At 33.9% G+C, this 16,510-nt stretch overlaps 2 protein-coding genes across 4 annotated transcripts; one reads left to right on the top strand and one right to left on the bottom strand.

Annotated features, from left to right (window-relative positions):
- The first annotated feature begins 727 nt into the window (after positions 1 to 727).
- Positions 728 to 3,289, top strand: LOC117209332 (nucleoporin GLE1-like). Of its 2 annotated transcripts, none has more exons than XM_033451255.1 (6): positions 728 to 1,176; positions 1,260 to 1,350; positions 1,461 to 1,748; positions 1,826 to 2,130; positions 2,212 to 2,567; positions 2,663 to 2,795. In XM_033451255.1, coding segments are annotated over exons 1-6 (1,440 nt in total). In that variant the 5' UTR covers positions 728 to 777; the 3' UTR covers positions 2,664 to 2,795. The 2 variants fall into 2 exon arrangements, with proteins under 2 accessions (XP_033307146.1, XP_033307145.1); XM_033451254.1 differs by having other exon boundaries at positions 729 to 1,176; positions 2,212 to 2,590; positions 2,663 to 3,289.
- LOC117209333 lies at positions 3,064 to 7,145 on the bottom strand. 2 transcript variants are annotated; one of them, XM_033451258.1, is made up of 7 exons: positions 7,008 to 7,145; positions 4,701 to 5,125; positions 4,257 to 4,485; positions 3,943 to 4,085; positions 3,731 to 3,860; positions 3,465 to 3,647; positions 3,064 to 3,362 (listed from the first exon to the last, which is right to left on the bottom strand). In XM_033451258.1, exons 2-7 carry the CDS (start codon positions 5,097 to 5,099, stop codon positions 3,196 to 3,198), a joined length of 1,251 nt encoding a protein of 416 aa, XP_033307149.1. In that variant the 5' UTR covers positions 5,100 to 5,125; positions 7,008 to 7,145; the 3' UTR covers positions 3,064 to 3,195. The 2 variants fall into 2 exon arrangements, with proteins under 2 accessions (XP_033307149.1, XP_033307148.1); XM_033451257.1 differs by having other exon boundaries at positions 6,891 to 7,048.
- Positions 7,146 to 16,510: the final 9,365 nt, after the last annotated feature.

Genomic DNA, 16,510 nt, shown 5'->3' with positions numbered 1-16,510 from the left:
CCTATGGAATTTTTGAAAAGCAACATTTTGTAAATGAATATTATAGACAATTATGTGAGTAATTATTCTTTTTCAACTGTGCAAAAATTATACAAAATATACTTAATGAAAAAGTTGTGCTATGGAAACAAAAAATATATGGGATGTATATAACAGATGTGGACAAACTTTAGAGGCATATAGTACTCATCAAAACAAACAAAACGGTTTTAATAAACATGAATCCAAAAATCATCAATTTCTGAGTGGTTTTTTCAATAAGACATTATCTTTACAGCATATGTTTAATATGCCTTATGTTCAATTTAATATACACTCAGGCATGTTTTCTCATAGAAGCATATCACACATTGAGAGATCTCTGGCATTTAACTTATCTCTTAGCAACAGTTTTCAATTTGTTGTATCAACTCATTTAACAAAGCAACTGGTTTACTATACACTATACTTTTATACACTTGCATAAGTGTATAAATATCTTGCAACTTTGAAACTAATTGTTTTTGAACTTATGTTTATCAAGACCAGTTTTGATGAATACTACATGCTTCCAAAGTTTGTCCACAACTTTTATATACACATCTGTTAATAGTCAAAATAATGATGTTTGATGAAAATTGAAAATTTTTGCTAGTCAAATAAAATTTTTAAAAATTAATCTATGAAAAGATATATATGTATAAAGTAGTAATATAAATTGTTCCATAAATAACAAATGTATAAAACCATAAAAAATGTGATTTCTTTTAGAAAAAAATTGCATGTCATTGGCAACATATGAAAGAAAATGGGAAAGTTATACAGAAACGTATGGCAATGTCACGTTCACATATGGCTAAAGAACGTGAACGCAAAAGTAAGGAGAACTATGCATGTATACTAGCAGAAGAAAGAATGGCAGAACAGGAAGAAATACGTAAAAGACATGAACAACAGAAAGAAGTTGAAGAATACAGAAAAGAAATGAAAGAGAAAGAAGAATTGACCAAAGAAATAATGATTTTAAGAAATATATACAACCAAAAAAATAATGATTTTAAGAAATATGCAATGGAACATTGCAATTGTATGGAGCATTGTAAAGACAAAAATTCTTTTGCCATAATATTATCTTCTTATGATACAAAATTAGAAGAGTTGCACCTCCAATTGAAGTTTATAGATGAAAAAATTAAGGTAATAAGTAAAACAATAAAACTTTATTAAATACAGTATACGAAAAATACAAAAATACATATGTATATGTATTTTATTCATAGATAGGTGAAATAACACCCGCCGATTTGAATATTATGGTAAAACTGGTTCAACAAATTGATGAAATGTTAAGTATATTTAAATCAGAAATAGGTAAGTTTTGTACTATATATCATGTCTTTTCTTGTTAGATTTTGTGCAAACACACAGTTCTTTATTGTTTTATATTATGTGTTTTATATATTGTTTTTTATATACCTTAGATAAAATAAATGTTCGGTGTGAGGTAAATTCAACTGGAGCAGAAAATACAGTACATTCTCATACGACACCATTGTCAGATTCACAACAGGCGTTTAGCAACAGTCAAACAGTTCACGAGCCAGTTATTTCAGAACAAACAAGTACTGATAACGAAGTACAAAAATATGAAGACGAAGAAAAAAGGGGAAATGTGCAAACAGAGAACATGATTTCTACAAATATTTCACAAGAAACATCTCTAATTGTTAATGTAGAACGAAATGTATCAACGACCGAATCAGATAAAGGTAAAATAAGTTTGTGCCATAATTGTAATTTATGTTCTTAATAAATTAGTGATAAATACATACCATTTTATTTACAGATCATTTGTATAAATATGTCGATAAAGAATTGTTAGAAATATATGTGAATAATAAAAAATTTTTAGAAAATTATGTAAAAATATTTGATGAGTTTTTACAATCTCCAAGTATGAAAAAATTTAGATTTGAATGTCAAAAAGCAATAAATATACCTGTAAATGCAATATCTGGCATTAGTAAACAACATCTGACAGATAAATATGAAAGATTACATATTCTGCTTATGGGAAAATCTTGGCCAAATGTTAATGAACATCCACATGGGGCAAATTTTTGTAAAAATATTCTAGCTAAAAAATTAGTTGTATGTAATTTCATATAAATCTTATATTTGTACCAAGTATTTTAAATTATAACAGATTTCATATATAATCCATTTTAATAGAATCAAGGTGAGACGCTTGTTTCAAGTAAACCAAAGATGGCATTTCCCATCGCAGCTATAATCGTAGCTCTTTGGAGCGATCATTCCGATTTCGGAGATTTGCTTTTATCACATTTTTACAATGTTTGTCCGTTTACGGTTCCTATCTTTATGCCAAGGATGGTAGGACAATCGGATGATGATTATTATAAATTAATGGGTTATAAATATGCTGAAGATGGTACAATTGAAAAGCATGATAAATTTTTGAAAAGAATGTCCGGTTTAATGAGACTGTATGCTTCTATTACTATCACGACTCAAAGGAAAGGAATTGATAAAACTAATCCACATGGACTCCAAAATGCATGGCGATGGTTGGCTGCTATTTTAAATTTTGGTAATATAGACATCTAGAAAGTTACAGAAAATTGTATCGGAGTCTCAGTAATATTTTGTAATTTTGTTTCAGAACCGCGAAAGGAAATATCAGATCTTTGTGCAACTTTCTTATTGGATATGCTTGAAGTTGCTGGAAATACATTATGGATTGCTTATCCAAAACAATTCCATAAGTTGTTAATTTTATTGTCGGAAGAATATTATCCACGCATGAAAAATGTAGGATCTATCGGCAGTGGTCCATTGGTACGACTTGAAGAATTTTTGAGAAATAGCTTAGCAAAAGGTTCTATATCCCCTCCTGATGGTCAACTTCCTCCAAATTTTTGGTGATGATAATACCACTGAATCAATTTCTTTAATTTCTAATTATAAATTTCTGACTGTTATCGATACTCGTAAAACATTATCGGATATTGCAAGAATTTTCTCGTGCAAAAATATTTTAAAGTTATTTGTACATATGAAAGATCATTATTTGAATGTCATATTTATTAAACTTTCAATGTGTGAGGAAAGAATGCAAAAAAATGTAAAAATAATAAGTGATGTATGTATAATTATGCGTATGCCTATAAATAATACAATATGAATAACATAATCTTAGTAGTATGGTACACTTGTAACTACAGATTTTACACCGTCGAGGTTGTATAATTTTTCAGAATTTGTGGCAAATCTAGTAATCCCAAAAGGAGCGAATCTATCTATCCATTCTTTGTCTTGATTTATGTTTAGTAAGTAAGTTGTAATTTTTCTTTTGAGGACGTCTACAAATATAATGAAAAGTAAAAATCATAATTCATTGCATAAAAGAATTATAGCATGAATGAAATACGTCCTATACATTTTTACGCCTAAAACTTTTATACCTGAAAGTGTTTTCTTTATCATGATGCGATAAGGTGGTAAAGGTCCTAAACTTGTTAAAATATGAAGTGAACTGATTCCTGGTAATGTGTTTTTGTGGCACTTAATAACAGGAGATTCTAAAATTCCAACTTCTGCTTGTTTTCCTGCAACCATTTGTAAAGCAGCAATCTGTGTATCAGCATCTGAAAATTGAATTTATAATTCGTTTAATCATTTTCATAGTATACTGAAAATAAAAAGCATGCTCTTAATGTAATGTACGAACCAAGCGTGTTGCCGAAAAAAGCTGGGCTTTCACCTTTCGTGTATAAGTAATTAAATAACAAGGCTGTTACTCCACTATTTTTCTTTCGATCTGGGAGAGAACATCTATGACCGCGAAGATCTGTAATATCCTATAAAAATCTTTCTCACATCAATATACTTATACTTTTATTTAGTTGTAATTACAATTGTATATTTGAATTTGATATTTACTTGTACGTGTAGCGCGCGGTCTGTAGCTACAACAACATCAGCATAAATGCACGATGAATTGTCTTTATTAAGATGATGTTCGAAACAGAAACTCACAGGTAGAAGTTCACCATCTTCCCAGTCTGCACTTGCTGATAAGATAGCTGAAAAATATGAATTTACTCTATTATTTAATTAATTACAACTTATCAGTTTTTACATGCATTCCATACGTATTTATGTAGGTAGAATGATAGGAAAGAAAAGAATTAACGAAAAAGTCGTTATACACTATTACATATAAAAATTAGATTGAGATAATAATAATAACATACCAATATCCACAACTTCTTTTGCAACTGGTCTGTCACTTCTGGATTCATACAACAGTACTACAGGTTTTTCGGTAGCAACTTCGATTGCTTCTACAAGCACTTCGAATAAGCCAATTGGTAGCGAAGGTACAAGATGCGTTGTTAAAACAAGTGAACGTTCACTCAATAGCGGACTAGAAAGCGGAGGACATTTTCGAGGAACAGCAACATTCGAGGCTTTTTGAAAATCCTGAAAATACGTTAACAGTATTTGATTACTTAAATGACTTAGTACGTATAAGATCTGTATATTATAAATATATTACGAAAATATTGACAAATATGATAAACACAAATCTATATAAAGGCTTAAATTTAGATTATCTTTTACCATTCAAAAGAAAACGTCGCAATTATTAGTAAAATGATAAGTAATTATTATGATGCATTATATATGAAACTTACAAATTTATCGGCAATGGGAATCATTTTGTATTCTGGAACATTGGTTTGATGTAAAGTAATATCACTAAAACTTTTTGACTCTTTGTCCTCTGTTTTAAGTTTTTCTACTCTGAATTCAATATTTTTTAATTCTGCGATTGTAGGCTTCATTTGCTGGTATTCTGATTTTGAAACTTCTGAACTTTTAATTTCTATTTGCATTTTTTCTTGTTTTTCACTTTCTTTCAAATTTTTTTGTTTTGTTTCGATTTCGTAACTGTCATTCATAATTTGACAACTTTCAAGAGAAAAGGTTGCGATATTTATTGATTTTTTCCTATTTATCGAAGTATCTTTTGATTCCAAATGAACTTCACTCTGAAGTAAGTTATCCTTCGATGTTTTTGTCATAGAAAACATTTTGTCGTATGATTTTATATTTTAATCTGGCAACAGGAAATTTTTAAAAATGATTAAAGCTACAAAATACAAAATAAACAAAAATAATATGAATTAAGAAATAAGGTGAAATAAAGTACAGAAATGACAAAATAATGAGAATTTAGCGTAACTCACAGCAACGTTGACTTCGATGAAACTTTCAGTATATATATATTTTTATTACAGGTTCAAATAAAAAAGTTGTAAAAGGCGACTTTTACTATTTTCTTTGCGATTTTAACCAATTATAATCTTTTAAAAATTGTTTTTATATGTCATTTAATAAACTAATTCACCTAATTTCTAAAAAAACTCAAATCGTGTAGCCCAATTTTAAAAAAGTTATTCTGTCTTAAGAACAGATGATTTTCAGTGTGACCGATTCATGTATATTTTATGATAACGCATAATTTAAAAAAGAAGTATACGTATATTGTCAGCAATATGAATCAAATTCATAAATTCATTCAAAAAAAAAAAACAAAGTTAGGAAAACATAGTGGATGTTATAAATATAATAAATATAACAATAAATCGTGATAAATAAATATGTATTAATGCTCCTTTAATAACGATCACGTAGGGGAAAATTTATAAAATATGTACATAAATTTGATAAGGTTCCTGAAGAAAAATTGCCAACAAATTATTAATACATGCCATATAAAATAATGTTTACAATTAAGAAGTCCATTTTTTGTTTTACTGTACTGTAATTAAATTGTACGGTTTCGAATTGAAACATGTTTCGATTACATGGAATCTTATCGGTATTAGTTTCTTTTCTTAATTATGATACAAAATAAGGCGGTGAAATTCCATGGTACTTGTTTTTATATAATTCGTCAGAAGAACACATTTGTGTATTTCCCTTATGAGCAATAATTATAATGATATTAGATTTGTAAATAGTGTACACATGAAGCTTTTTTGAATTACCATAAATATTTCTTCGGTAATTTTAAACGAGAACTAAAACGAAATAGGAAAAATAAAATAATCCAATTATAAAATACATATATATAATATAATATAATATAATAATTAATTAATTATATGTATACATATAATAATTTACAACGAAAGAAGTTTAAAAAAATCTCGGATAATAAAATTTGTATGTATTTTTACATAAAGTATCACCTCCTGCTTGCTTATATTATACGTATAATACAACACATGATATATTGAAACAGTGTTTGTCAACATTGTATCTGATATTTTCATACATTTCAAAATTATAAGTGGCGAGCCATATACAGTGATAAACAGAAGTATTAGCACAGACGAGATAAAACTCTATGTAAATCTCTAAAACATAATTATCAAATTCTTTTGAAAAATATAATTTTTGGTCTAAAGTTTAAATATATATATATATGTATTACACCTCGTTATTGTTAAGCAACTGTATGATAGAAATAAACAACGTCTGTTGTTACAGAAGATTAGTTACTTTTAAGGTTTCAATTACTGTAAAATTGGCACGAAAATTGATTCTAGAATCGTATTGAAAATAATTTCGTGGAAAATGAAACGTTATACGAATAAACTCCAGTCTATATTAATATCTTTTATTTTCTTTTAAATAAAATTACTGTCCCTCCGATTGTATCATAAAAATACACATCGATGGTCATGCGCGTATTAATCTCGACAAGGTTCAATAATTCGATTCAATATAGTAGGTACTGATCAAATTTTTTTGTATTTCGATAGAAAATTACTTATACGGTATATAAATATATATATGTACTAATTGAAACTTACTCTCGTTTGCGCTACTATTAAATCAGTTAAATGGAATACACTGTATTGAGAGAATAGTTCAAGACGAAAACTGTGAAATGTTCACAGTGATGACAGAATAATGAGAATGTTACTTACATACTTGGAATGGTTTATGTTCATGCGACGAGTGTTCGAGAGACGTCATGTATTCGTAGATAATCTTCAGTCGATTGCCGCGTGATGGCTGCGTGTTCCAAAGAAATGATGCCATTTTAGTGCAGGTTCCAGCGATACCGATGGGAGAACAAAGATATTGCACAGTTTCGCACTTTGCGAATTTCTGCTTCAAACTTTTCGTCCATGTTGTATCACAAACGATCTATGGTTGTATTAGATAGAATAGTTCACGATAAAAAGCAACCAGTATGTTTTCTTAAATTTAAGTCAATGTTTAACTTTCTTTAAACTATAATCTTTTTATTTAAAACAAATATATGCATGTATGTATATTTAATTTGATTCCATTTATAAAAGGTACGTAATATTTATTGTAATATAAAAAATAAGAAGTATTTTTCCATAAACTATATAATTAACAATATTTTTCAATAAAAAATTATAAGTTTCAATTTATTCACTTTCACACAAATTCGATTCTTTTAATATAACTTCTTGCAGGGATAAATGCTAATCATTTTAGCCATTAGTCATAAAAGATTAAGTATTTTTTAACATCCGCTATTAGTTTTGAAATACTTTTTCTCAGATTCATCTTAATTTTTCGTAAGACTCATTATCATGATTATCATTTCGTAAGACTATCATATCGTGATAGTTCAATATTCTTTTTTACACTTTCACGTTGTGCTTTGCCTTGCTTATAACAGAAGATGATTAATTTACCTCCAAAAACGTACTAATGAAGAATGAAACAATGGAACTGTAATAATTTAACGCTCACTTAACGAAAAATGCTTAAAAGCAATTGAATTCTCACATTCATGTTAGATGGAATCACAATATTATAGATGTATAATTTGTAGTCTAATCATTGGTATCATTGTATATTTTTATTGTTCATTAATACAACGTACAAATATTTTCCAAATAAACTATCTAGGAGATAATGCATTTTATATCAGAAAATATTGAATTTAAATATTGAGCTCTATTGAATTTAAATACATATACCGAAAGATAGTATACAGCGACGAGCAAAGGTGTAAACACGCTCCACTGATTTTATGTAAAAGGCAATAATACGACTAATTTTTCAAGTGATCGTTAAAGATTAAGTAACAGTAACTACAAGCTGCGTCTGATCAACGAAATGTAATAGTTCATTTTCATTAACATTAATAATGTCATGAAATGCAAATTACTGCATGTTTACAATTTTGCACTTTAATTATACTCGTCGAACTATGGTTTCAACCTAGTACTTCATCCACTTTCCTTTACTTTTTTTTAATGCTTTTAATCTACGAGGCATACTGTCAATTAAATTTTTAATTATTTGTGGTTCAATATTGTACCATTCCTGTTGTGTTCTTCCCCATAATTCATGAACACCTGAAGGTGGATTATTATATTTTGCCAGCCTTCTTTTCAAAATGGACCATAAATTTTCGATCGGATTCATATCCGGACTTTGTGCTGGCCACTTCATCACAGAAAAATTTTGATTTTCTAGCCAGGTTTTAACTATTTTTGCAGTATGCTTATGATCCCCGTCTTGTTGAAATACTACTTCACGTTCATTGTATCCAAAGAATTAACTACAGAAGGTAAATTACTTTGTAGAATGGTCAAATAATGCTCTTTTCGCATTATACCTTCGATTCGAACTAAGGGACCAACACCTCTGTGAGTAAAGCAACCCCAACACATAATTGAGCCACCTCCAAACTTCATAGTTTGTTTTATACCACCTGGTTGATCATTATTCTCGGATGAAGTTCAATACCAGGACCTTCTGTCAGATTCGAATCTGTTAATTTTTGTTTCGTCACTCCATATAACTCTTTTCCAATCTTCGGTCGTTTATTCTTTGTAGGTGTCCACAAATTGTTTTCGTAATAAATATTTCTGTTTGAAAGAGCTGGTTTACTCTCTTTTTCCTTCGCTCGTAAACTAATTCTCTTTAAAGAGCGACGAATGGTCCATTCGCTAGCACTTATTTCGATTTGCAGAGTAGCAATTTTTGCTGTTTTGTAACTATCCGACCGAATACAGTGTGCAATTTCACGTGCTGCTCTATCCGAAATAAGTCGCGGTCTACCGTTTTGTGAAGAAATTGGTGCACTAACATACTTTTTTCTTATTCTTGCAACTATCGTATGACTGACACCACATTTCTCTGCAATTTGCCGCAACGACAAACCTTTATCACGCAAACAAATAATACCGTTCTTTTTATCTTCACTAAGTGGCTTCATCTTGGATTAAGCATATCAAACTGAAAAGTAATCTAACAATGGTGTGGAACAGTTGACTGCGAAACAGTGGACAATCAGTGCTTATTGACAGTTTCGTTTCCCTGATATTTACATGCTATCATAAACGTTTCTGACGAAACGTGCAAAACTGTAGACATTGTTTCAAAACACAATTATTATAAAATATTCTGTACATTATTAATGTTAATGAAAATGAACTATTACATTTCGTTAGTCAGACGTAGCTTGTAGTTACTGTTACCTTTTTTTTTTTTTATTAACGTGGAGGAAATCCGCACGGACACCAGGTCGCTTCTGGGGAAAAGCGGCGTGGTAGTGCCGGACTCCAACCGACTTTTTTTTTTATGTTTATTAAACCCAAGATACAAATTTTCTTAAATACCTTTTGGTGTTCACAATAAACGGTGAATGGACTCCAACCGACTAAAACCTCCACGATGACCGTCCCGGCTGCGATCGAGAGGGGCCCGGAAACTGGTGTGGGCGATACACTGGGCCCCAGTTGCTGTTACCTAATCTTTACCGATCACTTGAAAAATTAGTCGTAGTATTGCCTTTTGCATAAAATCAGCGGAGTGTGTTTACACTTTTGCTCGTCACTGTATATACACATATACGTATGTACAGGGCGATCGGAAGTGATCTGTCACGAGCATCAGAGCGTTATTCTACACCTCTGCATTGTTTTTCACACATCACGAGGGTCAAAAATCTCAAAGGAACCATAGATCGCAATTCAACTGTTCTCTTGGAGAAGAAGTTCCATTATTCCTCGACACATTTTATTTGTAACGTACAGAGAAAAATAGCATCTACTGTTGCGCGTGGATACTCCAAATCTCCCGAAGATTACGTATTGACTTTAAACGATGAAAAAGTTGGTGAATCGGTCAATGATGACTTTCATGATGATGATATTCACGTTTAATTGAGTTATAAATTATAAAGTTGTAACCGACTGTTGCAGTCTCGCATATGTACATTGTGCAAAAGGCCTTTAAACTCGCTCGATCCTAGTTTATAGACGGCAGATAAGTGGCCGGCGGCGGTAACCAACACAGGCGCATACGCTATAGGCATAATTCACTGTAGTGGTACTAGCAGTTTTTCTTGTAAATATCTTGAAGACGAATCCATCCCTTCTGCATGTAGGAAAAAATTATTCAAAATATCCAAAAATCATTGAAATTGGAGGGTAGTTAATCTTTCTACAGATTCGCTCATAAAATAATTCGACTTTGAATTTTAAGCTCGAAGTCAAGTTCGCTGCTACTTTCTTTCGCAGATCTTCGCCGATCCAGAGGTTTAGAATGACGCTACGATGCTCATGACAAATCAGTTTCGAATATCCTGCACATATATGTGTATATGTATATGCGAGAATGTCACATAAGAGCAGTCTTTACTTACTTGTAACTAATTTGTTATGTTGTTGTAACCAACTGGTGATATCGAATATACATGGATTTATATAATTTTTCTTCGTTTATTTAATCTCTTGAATACCCTATATCCAATTTAATGCCAAGTTAGTGAACTAGTGAGTAATTGCTAATGAACTTGTAAATATACATATACATATACATATATACATAATACATGTAATATCGTGATGTAATATGTTTACAAAAGTGGACAATAGAGATGTTAATCAGACAGATAAGACGATTGTGGCTTAACTTGAACTATTCATACCAAACGTACAGAACACAGCGCAATCCACACTCTCTCGGCAACGCCACTCGCAACCTCCGTCTCCGCTCGACTCGCACTCGGCTTCTCGACTCGCACTCTGTTTCCCGACTCGCGCTCTGCTTTTCGACTAACTGTTGTCGCATTCTATTGCCCTTTTCCTAGGCCCACCGCACACGTGTTCTGCAGACGCTCGTGGCCAGGGTCACGTAGGTCTTTTCCACGAAACTATGCACTTGAAAAGACCGATGACACATTGATGGGCCCGACGGCGCCTCGGCTCTCGCGACACTGTTCATAGTTCGTCCGATATTTCCCAGGCCTGTCGTCCACGATACTACATTCGGCCATCCTGCAATAACATCTGCCCTCAGATGTTGCCTTCTATCTCGCTGTCATCAGATGCGTCACTTTCGGCATTTAGGACCCAAGGTTTCATAAAATCGAGGTGTGCACGGGTCCTTCCTTAGGTACTGCTTCGCACGCTTTCTTCTTTTCTTGTAACTTCGACGATTCTCCTCTTGAGTTGCGGCGATCTTCCTCTTCGCGTCCTCACGTAGCTCGCGACGTTGTTCTTCAACCCTCGCGACCCACTCTTCGTCGATCAGCTTTCTAATCTTCGCCTCTTCCCTGACTTGCATTTCGACCCCGACCAGTAGCTGGAAAGGAGTCTTCCCTGTGCTTCTGTTTACGGTGGAATTCAGGTATTTCTGAACCTGGTCGACATGCTGCCCGTTCCCCCTCGGCGCCAGTCTTCGCGGTCTTCGCGCTACCGGTTTGTCACTTTTCAGAACTATCTTTGCTGTTATTCCGACGTCTCTCTTCTTCTCCGGCCTATACCCTTTAATAATATCCCGAATGGCTTCGCGGTAATGAGGTTCTCGTACATGCGACAAGTCGATCTCGTCGGATTGTTCTATCGCGTTTACTCTCAGTACATCCGGCGCGTCCTCGTGACCGTCGGTCTGATCGTCGAGTCGTAAAAATGTCACCTCGCCCCGTTTGACTCGCACCTCTACCTGGTCTAAAAAGTCGGTACCTAAGAGTAGACTGTGTCTTGTCATTACCTTATTCGAGACAACATGCAGAGTGACAGTAAAGTCGCACCCGTCGACCGTCATTACCCTTGTGAACTCGCCCCAGGTACTATTGCCAGCGGAACCAAAACCATCAAACTTAAGTTTGCAGTTTCCCAGAGGTGGTGATCCTAACCTCACATACTCATCCGCTCGTATGAACGTAAGGTCACTACCTGTATTCACTAACGCCACAAACCTACATTCATCTATCGCCACTTCTTTCACATACTTCCCTTTTTCGGATCTTGACACTACGCAAGTGTCTTTCGGTCGTGCCGTACACCTCGCTGCAATATGTCCAAATCCGCTGCACTCGAAACACCTAACACCTTCTCCCCTCTCCGGACACTTAACACTTAGATGATCCTCACTACCGCAAATGAAGCATCTTCTTTTCTTCATTGCGTCTACAGATTGACTGGGCTTCCCGTTCTTCTGGGTTTTAGCCGGCTTCACAATCGACTTTGCTCTGCGACTCTTCTGCTCTTCGTACATCACTAACCTCTTCCTCAACTCTTTGATTGACGTAGCGCCGTACAATACAGCCTTATTGTTCTCGTCGTCTATTATTCCATCCACTATGTATTCCACCTTTGCTTCCTCCTCCATGTCCACATGGCTGGCTATTTCGAGCATGCGGTACATGTAAGCCAAACATGCTTCATCACTCTCCTTTTTTGTTTCTTCAAGTTTCTGATGTACTTGCCTACTGTTGACTTTCCTCGAAAATTCTTTCACTAGCCCCCTCTTCAACTCATGCCAAGTCCTGGCATGACACTCGAAGCTCGCAAATATTTTCGCTGATCCCTTCAGCAGCTTCCTTGCGTAGACTGCCTTCTGCCCATCCGACCACATGCACGTATCGGCGACTTCCTCGAACGACTCGAACCATCGTTCGACATTTTCACCTCTGTTGCCACTAAACGACTCTAATGCATCTTCGACGTCTCTAAAACTCAGCGTCGAACCAACACATGCCCTTCGACAACATTCGTCACGGTCCTGATACACCCTTCGCGTATCTCTCTTGTATCCTCTTGCGTTTTTCTTGTCATCTTCATCCTCACTTTCGTCGTCGCTTTCTTCTTCCGACGATATGTCGTTACCATCCATGGCCGCTCGTAGCCGTGCGCGTAATTCTACTTTTCTTCCCGTCGTTTTTAAACCCAAACTAGCGAGGCGCTCCTTCAACTCCTTCGTATTCATTTTCTCAACATCCTCATCTTCGTTGCAATCACGCTCAGCTCTCTGTACATTTTCTAAATCTCGTTGACCGGTTAGCTCTTCACCGCCCGTCGATCCCTTACGATACGATTGTCCAGCCCTACACGCCCGATTCAGCCTTGCAATCAGCACTGACCTCGCACCCGATATAGGGAGGTTCATTCGCGCGAGCTTATTCCTCAGCTCCTCCAGCGTCGAACCCTCTTCACCCGACAATCGTTCGTCCCCGACGTTGGCCATTTTTCACACAACACAAACTTAAACAGTCAACGATATCGTCTTTTACCGCACCGCGTACCGGTAAATTCACAACTAGCTCGAATAGCTCTGTTAAACCGTTTCGTTTTCTGTCTTGTCCAATCCCGGCTGAGCCCCCAAAAATATGTAATATCGTGATGTAATATGTTTATAAAAGTGGACAATAGAGATGTTAATCAGACAGAAAGACGATTGTGGCTTAACTTGAACTATTCATACCAAACGTACAGAACACAGCGCAATCCACACTCTCTCGGCAACGCCACTCGCAACCTCCGTCTCCGCTCGACTCGCACTCGGCTCCTCGACTCGCACACTCGTTCTCGACTCGCACACTGTTTCTCGACTGACCCTTTCTGGCCGTTGTCGCATTCTGTTGTCCTTTTCCTAGGCCCACCGCACACGTGTTCTGCAGACGCTCGTGGCCAGGGTCACGTAGGTCTTTTCCACGAAACTATGCACTTGAAAAGACCGATGACACATTGATGGGCCCGACGGCGCCTCGGCTCTCGCGACACTGTTCATAGTTCGTCCGATATTTCCCAGGCCTTTCGTCCACCATACTACACGTATTACGTTATAAAGATGTGCCATATAACGTAATACGTTAGAACGTTATACCATATAACGTAATACGTTATAACATTATACTATAAAACGTTATACTATATGACGTTATACCATATAACGTTATACCATGTAACGTAATACGTTAAAACGTTATACCATATAACGTAATACGTTATAACATTATACTATAAAACGTTATACTATATGACGTTATACCATATAACGTTATACCATGTAACGCAATACGTTAAAACGTTATACCACATAACATACTACGTTATAACGTAATGCCATATAACGTAATACGTTATAACGTTATACCATATAACGTACTACGTTATAACGTAATGCCATATAACGTAATACGTTATAACGTCAAACCATATATCGCAATACGTTATAACGTCATCCCACATAACGTAATATGTTAAAACGTTATAAAATGTGACGTTATACCATATAACGTAATACGTTATAACGTTACGCCATAAAACGTATTACGTTATATCGTTATACCATGTAACATAATACGTTATAACGTTACGCCATATAACGTAATACGCTATAACGTCATCCCACATAACGTAATATGTTTTAACGTCGTCCCATATAACGTAATACGTTATAACGTTATACCATATAACGTAATACGTTATAAAGTTATACCATATAACGTAATACGTTATAGCGTTACACCATATATCCTAATACGTTATAACGCTATACCATACAACGTAATACGTTATAACGTTATACCATATAACGTAATACGTTATAAAGTTACGCCATATAACGTAATACGCTATAACGTCATCCCACATAACGTAATATGTTATGACGTCGTCCCATATAACGTAATACGTTATAACGTTATACCATATAACGTAATACGTTATAGCGTTATACCATATATCCTAATGCGTTATAACGTTTTATCATATAACGTATTACCTTATAACGTTATAACATATAACGTAATACGTTATAACGTCATTTCATATAACGTAATAAGTTATAACGTTATACCATATAACGTAATACGTTATAACGTCATCCCATATAACGTAATAAGTTATAACGTTACGCCATATAACGTATTACGTTATATCGTTATACCATATAACGTAATACGCTATAACGTTATTATATATAACGTATTACGTTATAAAGTTGTAACATATAACGTAATACGTTATAACGTTATACCATATAACGAAATACGTTATAACGTTATACCATATAACGTAATACGTTATAACGTTGTACAATAGAACGTAATTCGTTATAACATTATATTATATAACGTTATACCATATGACGTTATACCATATAACGTTATACCATGTAACGTAATACGTTATAACGGTACCATATAACGTACTACGTTATAGCGCTCTACCATATAACGTAATACGTTATAACGTTACACCATATAACTTATTACGTTATTACGTTGTCCCACATAACGTAATACGTTATAACGTTATACCATATAACGTAATACGTTATAACGTCATCCCATATAACGTATTACGTTATTACGTTGTCCCATATAACGTAATACGTTATAACGTTATACCATATAACGTTATACCATGTAACGTAATACATTATAACGTTACCATATAACGTACTTCGTTATAACGTTATTCCATATAACCTAATACGTTATAACGGTATACCATATAACGTAATACGTTATAACGTTGTCCCATATAACGTAATACGTTATAACGTTATACCATATGAGGTAATACGTTATAACGTTGTCCCATATAATGTAATACGTTATAACGTCATCCCATATAACGTAATACGTTATAACGTCATCCAATATAACGTAATACGTTATAACGTCATAATATATAACCTAATACGTTATAACGGTATACCATATAGCGTGATACGTTATAAAGTTATACCATATAACGTAATACGTTATAACGTTATACCATATAACGTCATACGTTATAACGTCATACCATATAACCCAATACGTTATAACGGTATACCATATAACGTGATACGTTAAAACGTTGTCCTATATAACGTAATACGTTATAACGTCATCCCATATAACGTAATACGTTATAGCGTCATCCCATATAACGTATTACGTTATTACGTTGTCCCACATAACGTAATACGTTATAACGTTATACCATACAACGTAATACGTTATAACGTTATACCATATAACGTAATACGTTATAACGTTATAACATATAACGTAATACGTTATAACGTCATCCCATATAACGTAATACGTTATAACGTTATACCATATAACGTAATACGTTGTAACGTTCTCCCATATAACCTAATAAGCCATAACCGTATACCATATGACGTAATACGTTATAACGTTGTACCATAT

This window comes from Bombus bifarius, unplaced genomic scaffold (assembly GCF_011952205.1).
Source record: "Bombus bifarius isolate JDL3187 unplaced genomic scaffold, Bbif_JDL3187 scf7180000008175_frag, whole genome shotgun sequence".
NCBI classification, from domain to species: domain Eukaryota; kingdom Metazoa; phylum Arthropoda; class Insecta; order Hymenoptera; family Apidae; genus Bombus; species Bombus bifarius.
This window is presented reverse-complemented; position numbering and strand designations above follow the sequence as displayed.